Source organism: Nothobranchius furzeri, chromosome 6 (assembly GCF_043380555.1).
Source record: "Nothobranchius furzeri strain GRZ-AD chromosome 6, NfurGRZ-RIMD1, whole genome shotgun sequence".
NCBI classification, from domain to species: domain Eukaryota; kingdom Metazoa; phylum Chordata; class Actinopteri; order Cyprinodontiformes; family Nothobranchiidae; genus Nothobranchius; species Nothobranchius furzeri.
The window spans coordinates 72,672,993-72,686,188 of NC_091746.1; the positions used below are offsets into that span (position 1 = coordinate 72,672,993).

General features: G+C 40.2%; 1 protein-coding gene across 1 annotated transcript in view; it reads right to left on the minus strand.

Moving 5' to 3' along the window:
- Positions 1-13,196, minus strand: part of tcf4 (transcription factor 4) — a 280,305-nt gene that overhangs the window by 199,537 nt on the left and 67,572 nt on the right. The window contains exons 4-5 of the mRNA XM_054744677.2: positions 10,363-10,418; positions 9,677-9,752 (exon numbers count right to left, since the gene is read on the minus strand). Of these exons, the coding sequence (XP_054600652.1) occupies positions 9,677-9,752; positions 10,363-10,418 (132 nt within the window). The remainder of the gene's footprint in view (positions 1-9,676; positions 9,753-10,362; positions 10,419-13,196) is intronic.

Consider the following 13,196-nt stretch of genomic DNA (forward strand, 5'->3'; position numbering starts at 1 on the left):
TTGTTTAACCCTCCCACTGTCCTAACGGGTGTGACCCCGCGAGGAAAGTTGACCATTGAGCAGGGTAGATGGTTTATCCCTTGGCTGACACGTGGCAGGGTTGAGGAGTGAGCACCACCTCACCCCTGCCGCGTGGACCTTTAGCTCATGGTGGCTGGTTTTCATGTCAGAATCTGAATCATAGATCATCTTAAGTTGAGAAACGGTGGAACTGTAATTGCTTTGGTTGAATCTCACAAAAGATCCCTCGTGGCATTCACCACGCCGAGTGTGTTATGAGACTGACCTTCAGCCACTGACACAACAGTCAGATAAAAATGGACAGAGGCAAAAACATTGTAACCCACTTTTTGCGAAGGAAAAAAATAGTTAAAGAGCAAGTCACCCCCAAATGGACTTTATTTTCTGATAAAATATATAAATGCGTGTCTAATCGTGCTGCAATAGTTCAGCACTTTAGTGCATTTTAGTTAAAATTTTAATTTTCTGCCTAAAACTGTCAGGGTTGTGCCGTTGTCAGGTAAAAACTCTGCACTGCATTTGAATTTAAATCTGCCATCGCTATTGGCTAAGAGGTACCCTAGAACGTTAGCTGGTACCATATGATGTCACAATGTTGTTGTGTGTGTGTGTGTGTGTGTGTGTGTGTGTGTGTGTGTATTTGTTAGTGGCTCTGCCCTCTCGGTCTGCTAGGCAACAGCATTTGCTGCATTTTTCAAACAGGAAGTGGGAGTGGAGTACGAATCTGGTAGGGGGTGACTTGCTCTTTAAATCTCTTAAAGAGAAGAAGAAACAATCTTTTACACAACACCACTTAAGACAAAAATCATGAGGCACTTAGAGAGAAACTGGAATCGGCCAATTCTGAAACCAACTGGGAGTTTGAAACCTGTAATCTGTGATTTATCAGATCTGTTAGATCATTTTTGTAGTTTATATAAAAATCTGCATCTTCTAAACAATATGAAGTCTGACTGGGTTCACAAGAAGTCTCAAACCTCAATGTGGAACCAGCTACCACACACAAACACACACACACACACACACACACACACACACAGAAAAGCCAATATTAACATTGGGAATAATTGGATTTCACCCGACCGGTTGACTGAAAAATGGTCGTGCTAAACCAAAACAATGACAGGTAACGGGTAAAAGAACGGATCTCTGGAAAACTGATTGTGTGTGTTCCATATCCCAGGCTGTCTCTGTCTCTTAGTGTCATCATTACAAAAGTAAATTGCGTCTCTCCTGCAGCAGATGAAGAATATGATATTTCCATTTGTGGATCTCCATGTCTGTTCACGCTCTGCCTCTGCAGATACAGACCATAATCACAACACTGTCACCGCACATCGCGCTCACAATGCATCATTCCTGCCAGCAACTCGCAGGTTTCACGTTGGTTTGTGCAGAAACTCCCGGAACCAAACACTTTTTCTCAGGTTGATTTTAAACGATAGAAATGTGAATAAAACTTCAGTTTCAATGATCCAAGCCGACTTACACTCATGATTCCAACATATCTGTTTACAAGAGCCACCATGTTGGATTTCTGAGCACTCAGCATGTGGAGCTGAGAGCCCCGCCTTCTCAGCTGAATCCAATATTATTAATAAATAACGCATAATTAATACATAAAGAAAACTTTATTTATTAGATTATTAAAATGTCCCTTTCGTTTAAACTGAGAGGGTGTGGCTTATAAACCCTTTACTGGAACCAGCCACCAGGGGGAGCTTGTTTTGTTACATGTTTACATTCCAGGTTTTATACATAAACATGTGAACGTTAGATTTTAGAGATAAATCAGTAAAGTACTCTGGTTTCTGAGTATTAAACTCTCGTTTATAACTATTCTCTGAAATATATCGGTTACTGAACAAGTTAAATGATCTGAGGGCTATTTCGACCTTTTTTTTCTTATTTTATTTATTATTAAAATAGAAAAAAACAATACTAATAATAAAACGAGGTATCTCAAACCAAGAAAAATGAAAAGGGAACAGAAAGAAGAAAAAGTATGTTATCTGCCCCTTTTTAACTAAAATGACATTTTTACAATGAAATAACAATAATTATAAATGAGCCTATACAAATTAATTGCTCGACTGGTTAGCTAACTTGAGTTCAATTTGTAAAGAAGAACGAAATAATTAATAGTAATAATAATTCAAAAAGCAAAAGGATTTTTGCACATATACCTATTCATACATATATACATTAAAGTGCACGGCATGCCCATATGGTCGCACATACTTCATTTATACATATACATATAGATATACACACGTATCCACTACATGTACACATAAACAAACAAACATACACATTTATACATACACACATCTTCTATAGCTTTATTTATATATGTATTGATTTTATATAATTGATTTGCACGTATATGATTCCAGTATTTAATTTTTAATTAGTTTTTTGAAAGTAAATATCGTTTTTGCATCCTTGATTACATTACCTAGCTTATTCCATATTTTAACTCCATATATAGAGACACAGCGCGCCTTTATAATTATTCTATGCTTGGGTATTGTAAATAATTCATGTCCTTTTAGTTCATAGTTACTCTGTCTTTTTATAAATCTTCTAAGTACATTTTTAGGAAGGGTTTTTTGTTTACATGATACATACATTTAGAAGTATGGTAGTCCACTAGGTCATAGAATTTTAATGTTTTGTTTTTATGAATAACGGGTTAGATGGATCTCTGTAATTACTCCTTGTAATGATTCTTATTGCTTATTTTTACAACAATATATAGATAGAATTTGTACAAGTGTTGTATGTTGTGCCCCAGATTTCTATACAATAGTTCAAATATGGTGCAATAAGTGAATTATATAATAAATATAGGGAGCTATCATCCAGTGACCGTTTTACTCTATGCAACATCACAATTGTTTTAACTATTTTAGTTTTCACATTGTTTATATGTGGCTTCCAAGATACATTTTCATCAATTATAACTCCCAAAAATTTTACTTCTTTTACTCTTGTAATATTAATATCATCTATATTTAATAGACTTGTATCATTTGAATTACTTTTACTAAATATCATGAAACATAATTTATCAGAGCTTAATGAGAGTTTATTCCCATCAAGCCATCATTTTATTTTTTTCATCTCAGTTTCTACTGTTTCTACCATCTGTTTGATTTTATCTCCTGCATAATAAAAGGTAGTGTCATCTGCAAATAGAATATATTTTCATATATTTGATATAGAGGCAATACCATTTATATACATAATAAATAGTTTCGGACCCAGTACTGACTCTTGTGTACCCCACATGTAATATCACGTAGATTTGATTTAATATCATTTATTTGTACATATTGTTTCCTATCATTCAAATAACTGGTTAACCATTTTAGAGCCATTGCTTGAATACCATGTTTACTAAGTTTTTTAAGACAGGGTATATACAGCAATCCTTAAGTAAAATTTACTACTTTTTAATACTTTTTTTTACTACCTTCAGAATTTTTTTAAAACCATCACAACACTAAATTGCAATTGTTAATCAGCGACCTATTTACACATATTTTAACATATATAACATACAAAAAGAATAGACTTAGAGACTCACTGATGTTGACAACGTATTGCACATATTTATTTTACTTAGAAAATTAGCCAGGCACTTCTGTTCAGCGGTTCAGACGTTGACCACGAGGCCTGAAATGATGCACAACGACCACTGAATATGACGTCATCATTATGTGACCGGATATGCTAAAGTAGGGCTGCTCGATTATGGCAAAAACAATAATCACGATTATTGTGACTGAAATTGAGATCTCGATTATTTAAGACGATTTTTCAATTTATGTAGATTTTTATTTTTTTTATTTTTATTCAGTCATAAAACTGCTCAGGGCACAATCAGGGCAAAAATAAACAAGAAACAAGATGATCACTAAAATAACTCCTGATTCCCAGTATAAAAAGACCAATATACTTATAGCTCATAGTTTATGACCCAAGGGCTACAGACCTTGGTTTAACTCATGTAAGTCTAACCAGTACAGACCCAAATACCATTATCTTGCAAATACTGACAGCAAGAATTATACTGTGGCATTTATAACAAATACATGCAAATTGCTGTTCACTAAATGTTGCATAGCATTTATTGAGTCGTGTCAAGGTGCTGTAGGAGAGTGCACTAGCACCATGTCCTCAGAGAGATTAGTTATTATTTATCAGCGTGAGGAACTTATTTCTACCTTATTTATAAACTATTTATTTACAAGTCCATCAGTTAATGTAATAATTGTCCCAACCACAGCTGCACCCCCACCCCCCAACCCGGTCTCACAGCAGGGGCATGCTGCACGTGTGTTTAGCGCGCTGCACGCGCACATTTAGCTGTTTTTAGCGGCTCAGGAGTCCGCAGGTGCGGTGTGTGTGTCACTCACTCTGGTTACTCCAACAGAGAGCCGGCTCTGAGAGCTGTCTTTAGCGACTGACACATCACTGCATCATTCCCTTTCCTAATGTTGTGAAGAACGGTCCGGGGCGCAGGCGGAGTGTTTAGCTAACCTGCAGGAAATGTCGACGACAGTTATCCAGAAAGTAGCTAAGTGTTACCAGAGATGTTTCTGAGGTGTTCGCTAGGTACTTTTAAGATTTAAAAAGTCAAGAAGGGGGTCTGAAAAGCTGCTAGAAATAGCGTCAAAGTCGCTAAGTTAACTTGGCAACACTGGGAGGAGCGCTTCATTTGCAACTCAAGGCAGCGCATGTGGGAGGAGCAAATAATCGGCTTGTTTTGTTTTTATAATCGTTCAAAACATTTCATTCGGAATATATTTCTATGTCGATGTTCAGAATACGACATCTGATAGTCTGAAAAAAATAATACCTAATTTGGAAAAAATAATACCTCTGAGACCAAATTTAACACTTTTAATGGCCTTAAATTTGACTATTTTTATTTATCACTTTTTAATACTTTTTAAAACCCCGCGGACACCCTGTAAGAAGAATTTCATTATCTACTGTATCAAACGCTTTTTTTAAATCAATAAAAATACTTATGAAATGGTTCTTTTTGTCAATGGCTTCTGATATTTCTTCTGTAAGTTCCATTAGTGCCATGGAAGTTGAATGATTAGTTCTAAAACCATATTGACTGTCTTCGTCTTCCTCCGCTTATCTGGGTCCGGGTCGCGGGGGCAGCATCCCAATTAGGGAGCTCCAGGCCGTCCTCTCCCCGGCCTTGTCCACCAGCTCCTCCGGCAGGACCCCAAGGCGTTCCCGGACCAGATTGGAGATGTAACCTCTCCAACGTGTCCTGGGTCGACCCGGGGGCCTTCTGCCGGCAGGACATGCCCGAAACACCTCCCCGGGGAGGCGTCCAGGAGGCATCCTGACCAGATGCCCAAACCACCTCAACTGGCTCCTTTCGATCCGGAGGAGCAGCGGTTCTACTCCGAGTCCCTCCCGAATGTCCGAGCTCCTCACCCTATCTCTAAGGCTGAGCCCGGCCACCCTACGGAGGAAACTCATTTCGGCCGCTTGTATCCGCGATCTCGTTCTTTCGGTCATTACCCAAAGCTCATGACCATAGGTGAGGATTGGGACGTAAATCGACCGGTAAATCGAGAGCCTGGCTTTCTGGCTCAGCTCCCTCTTCCCCACGACAGATCGGCTCAGCGTCCGCATCACTGCAGACGCCGAACCAATCCGCCTGTCGATCTCCCGATCCCTCCTACCCTCACTCGTGAACAAGACCCCGAGATACTTAAACTCCTCCACTTGAGGTAGGACCTCTCCCCCGACCCGGAGGTGGCAAGCCACCCTTTTCCGATCGAGAACCATGGTCTCAGATTTGGAGGTGGTGATCCTCATCCCAGCCGCTTCACATTCGGCCGCGAACCTACCCAGCAAGAGCTGAAGGTCAGAGCTGGATGAAGCTAGGAGGACCACATCATCCGCAAAAAGCAGAGACGAGATTCTCCTGCCACCAAACTCGACACACTCCACACCACGGCTGCGTCTAGAAATTCTGTCCATAAAAGTGATGAACAGAACCGGTGACAAAGGGCAGCCTTGGCGGAGTCCAACCCTCACTGGGAACAGGTCCGACTTACTACCGGCTATGCGGACCAAACTCACGCTCCTCTTGTAAAGGGACTGAATGGCCCTTAACAGAAAGCCACCCACCCCATACTCCTGGAGCGTCCCCCACAGGGTGCCCCTGGGGACACGGTCATAAGCCTTCTCCAAATCCACAAAGCACATGTGGATTGGTTGGGCAAAACTCCCATGCCCCCTCCAACACCCTTGCAAGGGTATAGAGCAACTGTGGACCCATCACCCGCAGGAGGAACATGAAGGGTCCGGTGCAATGCGAATCGGGTGGCAGACCAAGGCGGGAGCCTTGGCGGTCCAATCCCCGGACAAGAAAACTAGTTTTTGGGACATGGAACGTCACCTCGCTGGCGGGGAAGGAGCCGGAGCTTGTGGCAGAGGTTGAGCGGTACCGACTAGATATAGTCGGACTCACCTCGACACATTGCATTGGCTCTGGAACCCGAGACCTGGAGAGGGGTTGGACACTCTACTTTGCTGGAGTTGCTCCGGGTGAGAGGCGGAGGGCTGGGGTTGGCTTTTTGTTAGCCCCGAGACTCTCTGCCTGTGTGTTGGGGTTTACCCCGGGGGACAAGAGGGTAGCTTCCCTGCGCCTTCGGGTCGGGGAACGGGTCCTGACTGTTGTTTGTGCTTATGGGCCAAATATCAGTTCAGAGTACCCACCCTTTTTGGAGTCCCTGGGACGAGTGCTAGATAGTGCTCCATCAGGGGACTCCATTGTCCTGCTGGGGGACTTCAATGCTCACGTGGGCAATGACAGCTTGACCTGGAGGGGTGTGATTGGGAGGAACGGCCCACCTAATCTGAACTCGAGCGGTGTTTTGTTATTGGACTTCTGTGCAAGCCGCATATTGACTGTCGTTTAATATATTTTCTTTCGTCAGGAATTCATCTAGCCTAGTAATAAATAGTTTTTCTAATATTTTTGAAAATTTCGACAATAAGGATATTGGTCTGTAATTGGAAAAAATGTGTTTTTCACTACTTTTGTATATTGGTATGACTTTTGCTATTTTCATGTTATCTGGAAATGTTCCTGTTAAATGACATATGTAAGTGAAAGGATGGATGATATTTTCTATTATATTTTTTATTAATGTTACGTCTAGATCGTTACAGTCAGCAGTTCTTTTATTGATGCATTTATTTACAATGATTCTTATTTCATCGCTAGTTACTGGACTTAGAAGTATACTATTTTTATTACTTGCTATGTTTCCATTGATGTTATAATAAGTTCTTTTAGGAATGTTGTTTGTTAAGTTTGGTCCCAAACTAGATTTAGTAATTGTTAAATTTGTTTGCTATTGTACTAGTTTCACAAATTTCCAACTGTCCATTTACAAAGTATTGAGGAACAGTTGAAGCTGTTTTATTTCTTTTTGTTACAGTATTTCCCAAGTTGCTGTGATATAATTTTTATTTTTGTCTAATAAATTGCTATAATAATCCTTTTTCTGGTTTCTTATTATTGTAACTAATTTATTCTTTTTTGTACCTATTTTCTGCTTCACTTGTTCTTTGCTTTAAAACGCATCTATATAAGGTATTTTTTTTCTTACAGGCATTCTGAAGCCCTTTTGTCATCCATGGATGGTTCATCCCTTGTCTTTTTGTTAGAATTTTGGTTTTACAGTTTTTATCAAATGGGTTACACAATATTCTTAAAAAGGAGTTGTTTACATCTTTAACAGACTGTTTCCCAGTTTTGTCCTTTTAACTAAAACGGTCCCATTGTTGCACATGAAGGGGCGGGGTTTATAACTGATACAAAAACCAGCCACTAGGTGGTGCTTGCTTTGTTTTGGCTTTAACTTCCAATTCACGTTCCACTGTCTAGTTGATATGTTTGTCGATGACTTGAACATAATTAGGAAAAAGTTAGAAATGCAAATGTTGGCACAAAAAATCTACACAGGAAGTGAGACAGCTAGCTTCCGCTATTAGTGTCGCTGGCAAAAAAACGCACAATTAGATGTAAATGAAACTGACGGCCCTTTAAAGGTTTAAAATAGATCAGCCATGTTAAGTCCAACAAAATCTTTTAGGTTAAAGGCTGTTAACTCATTCACTGCCAATGATGACTAAAGTCATTTGCATGTTTTTACTCTGCAGGCGTCGGACGAGCCCCCGCAACGTGAGAACAAACATCTCAGCTCTAAAGCCGATCTTCATCTGCGTACGTCACACGTCACGTGATCAGGAAGCAGAACATCCATGTGTTAGGAGATCGTTTTGGGCCGCTGCTGTAAAAAAAGTGAGGAGCGAACCGGAAAAGCTTCTGCCGATCACAATTCAACAACGGATTATGAAAGAACGGATAACGCTCGAAACGGGCGGATTCTTCCTGATGTAAGAGGTGAGTCTCCACTTTGTTTTGGTTGTTTTGGCGTTGACATCATCCTAGCGCGCAACGTTCTGTGGCTCTTAAAAAAACAGTAAAAACGGCGAGAAACGCTGGCAGCGAATGAGTTAAGATGGCAGCAACTCACTTTTGTCTCGTCCCCACTCAGACTAGTCATTAGCTTATCAATCTTTTCAGAAACTGTTCCTCGTAACTGAAGTTGATCAAAAAAAAAATCTGTCTAACAGCTGAGATTCAATTCCACAGAGGTCAGTTTCTGCAGATCTGATTCATCTATTGAAACTTCAGGACTGTGACGTTGGAACAACTCCAGACTAACGCAGTAGCGTTAGTATTCACGCTCTGGCTGTGGACATTTATGGATTTCCACACAGACATGTGTAAATGACCTTTGGATGTTGATAAACCTTTCCTTATTTAGCAACGCGGGTGTAGTTATTTTACTCTGATTTATTATTATTTATCTGTTTTATATTACTGAACTTTCTCATTTTGCTGAGATTCTTGTGTTCATTTACACATTTTTAAAAAATAAAGTCAGTGACTAAAATGACTAATAAACATGAGAAAACAGTTCAAAATAAGCACAGAAAACACCTTTTCATTGTTCTGATGAACATGTGCTTGGTGTGTCCTTTTCTAACAGAGACAATAAACTAGGAAATGAAGCTTCCTACTGAGACGTTCACTGTTTGGTTTGATTCTTTAAAAAGTCATCGAAATTATCCAGAACACACGACGCTCGATCGGGGCAAACAGAACAAAAACGTCAAAAATCCAGCAGGTAGAACCGTCCTCCATTTTTGATGCATCCAGTCAAAGGTAATTAAACTCAGAGCGTCGGTACATCTGTGCGTTTCCATGACGCCGTGCGGGCGCGAGGCAGATTATCTGTGTCAGTGGCCATTTGCTCACAACTGGCGCCACATCGGGGAGAGCCAGAGGCAGAGAGCATCATGGGTAAGTGAGCACACGCTGCCTGGCGGTTCTCCACACACACACACACACACACACACACACACACACACACACACACACACACACACACACACACACACACACACACACACACACACACACACACACACACACACACACACACACACACTGCGTGAGAGGCGGGAGGAACACAGTCGTGCTCTCAGCTGACAAACTTCCTGCCAAACAGAGATGATTTCATACACGGCGTACCTGTTAGCCTGGAGTTAGCGTACGGAGGTGAGAGGCTGTCGTGTGACGCCATGTACTGAGACCCGTCAGCGTAGCTCTGGACAGACAGGAAATGGGATTCGTTAAGTCTCACACATAAACGAGGCCTGAGCCGTGTCAGCAGGCTGAGTGCATTCACTTAATAAATGATGGATTTTAATTAGCTGAACAATTCAGACTGGTTTTACTGGTTTCAGAGACTTTTTGAGTCATTGTGATCAGTCTGACCAACCTCCAAATCCAATATGGCCGCCTCACACAAGTGTCTAAAGACACTACTTACCTAATGTTTCTGCAGCTAACCTGGTTACTGGTTAATAACTAAGCTGCAGTAGGGAGCCCTGACCCAATCACAGTCAGGAATAAACCTGCTGGGTGTTCCCAACGAACCTCTGATCTCCCAAAGCGTACCTCGGGACGGCCACCTCCGCAACAAGCACATGGTTTTATCAGCATGCTTTCCACACATGAATCGAAATATTCCAGTAAGTGGTCTAGAAGAAAATCCTAATCTGATTATTCCCAGGGAAAGTATTTTATTATTTTGTTAGTGTAATCTGAGGTTGGGAGGAAACAAAAGTTTGCAGATTGATGGTATAAAGAGTCCGAATAGAAGCGAACAGCTTTGTTATTATTAGTTATATCAGTTATTAAATGTCCTTTCTTACCTTGGAAGATCGGCTCCCGCTGGCCCACGATGCCGTGCTCGTTCTCTCGTCCATACCTGCAGCAGAGAGAAGGTGTTTGTTTACATGAAACCATCACTGACAGAAGCAGTCTGACTGACAGCGTTCGAATTTAAAGGGTTTACTTTCGTTTTGTCCTGATTTGTAGCTTCAAGCTAACATTTCCTTTAAAACTATTTCAAATAAATCAAAAAGAAATAAAGCTAAAGGTAAAAAAAGGAGGTTAGCAAGAACCAAACGAATCAATTATTTAACCCGTTTACCAAAACAACGAGTTCAGTTCAGTCTGTGCACACATCATCGCTGCACACAGCGCCTTTAAGCCAGAGGACTCCAAAGCGCTTTACACTTCAGCCATTCACCCATCCAGACCCTCCTCCAGGCGCCATCACCGAGGACAAACTCATGCCAACAAAACAGAAAGCGGACTTTAATTTGACTGATTATTTCATCTGGAGTCTAAATCAGAAATGATGGAAATCGGTATCGGCCCCAAAAACCAGTGACTGGTGGAGAAGTGCTGAGAGAATGAGCACCTGAGATTTTCTCTGAAGTTTCATGAAAAATAACTCCGGACTAAAGATTTTAAAAAGCTGAAAAGTGAAAAATGGGAACGACCCACAACACAGAAATGAGCCAGAACATTAGAGCCGTCCGTAGCAAAGATCGGATTGGTTGTTTCAGACTCCTGCAAAACAATTCCAGGTCACATTTCTGGATGCAGCCGGGAATCCCTCACATGTTCAGGAGCCAATCGTGTTTTACAAAAACACGCTGTTGCAGAGAAAGAGCCTAAAACGGGCTTAAAGCATCTTAAACAGGCGCTGAATTAATTAAGAAGAGGAGAGAGGTCTGGAGGCAGAGGGGGAGAAGCAGGAGGAGCAGGAGGAGCAGAGCAGGTAAAAAAGGGCATCCCTCATTGTTGGGAAGTCTGGGAATGGGAGGAGAAGGAGAGAAAGTGTGAGCGGGACTTCTGGAAGTTGAAAGAAGTGGAGGAGGAGAGAAGGAGGCCTCCATGTGTCCTGCACCCGATAAGGCCTCCAATTGAGGACTATAAATTACACAAGAGAACTCACACACACACACACACACACACACACACACACACACACACACACACACACACACACACACACACACACACACACACACACACACACACACACACACACACACACACACACACACACACACACACACACACAGCAGGTTATCTATCATCAGTTAATGAACTTAGACTGACAGACAGCCCCATGTCTCTCACACTGATCCTATTAAGACCCGCCTGACACAAAACAGACTCCTATTAATACAGTTAGCCTCAACCAGTGTGTGTGTGTGTGTGTGTGTGTGTGTGTGATCAGAGATGACAAAAACAGGCCTAGATCATAGGGAATATGCTGTTTCTATTCGATATATGATGATATAAAAAGCAGATTGATTAGAAAGATGTTTATTCTGGTTTCTGCTATAAAAACTTTAAGAATAAAAACAATAAATGCACCGATTCTTGAGCAGCTCTGACCTGCCAATACCATCTGGCTGATGCTGATTTATCTCCAAAGGGTAAGATGAACAAAAAATAGTTGATTAAGTCAGAAATTAGGATGGAAGATTTGTTTTTGCTCGAGTCGAGTATCCACTGATGCTAATAAAAAAGAAAACTGGCTGCTGAGTGATAACGCTGACTGTAGAAAAATTGGTCGATGGGATTACAATTCAAAGAGTAAAAGAAACTAAATTTCTTGGAGTTCTTATTGATGAAGACTTGTCATGGAAATCCCATATTAGTTACATAAAAGGTAAAATTGCCAAATCCTTAGGAGTATTACATAGAGTCAAGTTTTTACTGACTAATTCTGAATTGTTGGCGTTGTACACTTCACTGACTGGTCCATACTTGACTTATTGTGTAGAAATCTGGGGAGCAACATACAAAAACTATACACGACCCTTATTTATTTTACAGAAAAGAGCTCTGAGAATCATCAATTATAGTGGCTGTAGAGATCCATCCAACCCGTAGTTTATTAAATATAAATTACTGAAATTTCATGATTTAAAAGACTGGAAAATCTTACAAACCATGTATAAAGCCAATTTAGGTACTCTGCCAACAAACATTCAGGGGATATTTGAAAAGAGAACTAGTAATTACACACTGAAAGACACTGGTGTGTTTACAAAACCTAGATTTAGAACTAAAATTAAGGAGTGGAATATATCTGTACATGGTGTTAAATCATGGAATAACCTTAAAAGGAAAATAAATAAAAAAATCTGTCATTTTGTGTATAAAAAATGTACCAAACTGAGTGTAGTAAATAATTATGAAAATGTAAATTAAATCAATGATCATGATCGCTCTGGAATTTAGACCAGGAAAAAGTTTTATATGAATCTCTATGTGTGTGTCTGACTAATGGAAATGGGAATATTGTATATTGTGTATTGTATATTGTGTATTGTGTATTGTATATTGTGTAATGTATATTGTATATTGTGTATTGTGTATTGTATATAAATAGATTATTTCTTCTGGAAAAGGGGACAGAAATTATAAGACGTTTTCTGCTCCTTTTCGTTCAAATTTGATGTTTTGTTGTTATGTATAGCTTATTGTTTATATGTTTTATTTGTGTTTATTTTGAATGAAATAAACACATAATAATAAAAAAATCACCAGCTTTGATTTCTTAATATTTTTCAGGATTCTTTTGGTGCGTCTCCAGTAAAAATCTTGACTTCACACATTTTTGTTGCACCCCGAGTCATGTGACCTTAGAGCTCAATTATTTTAAACTTGACTAAATCTT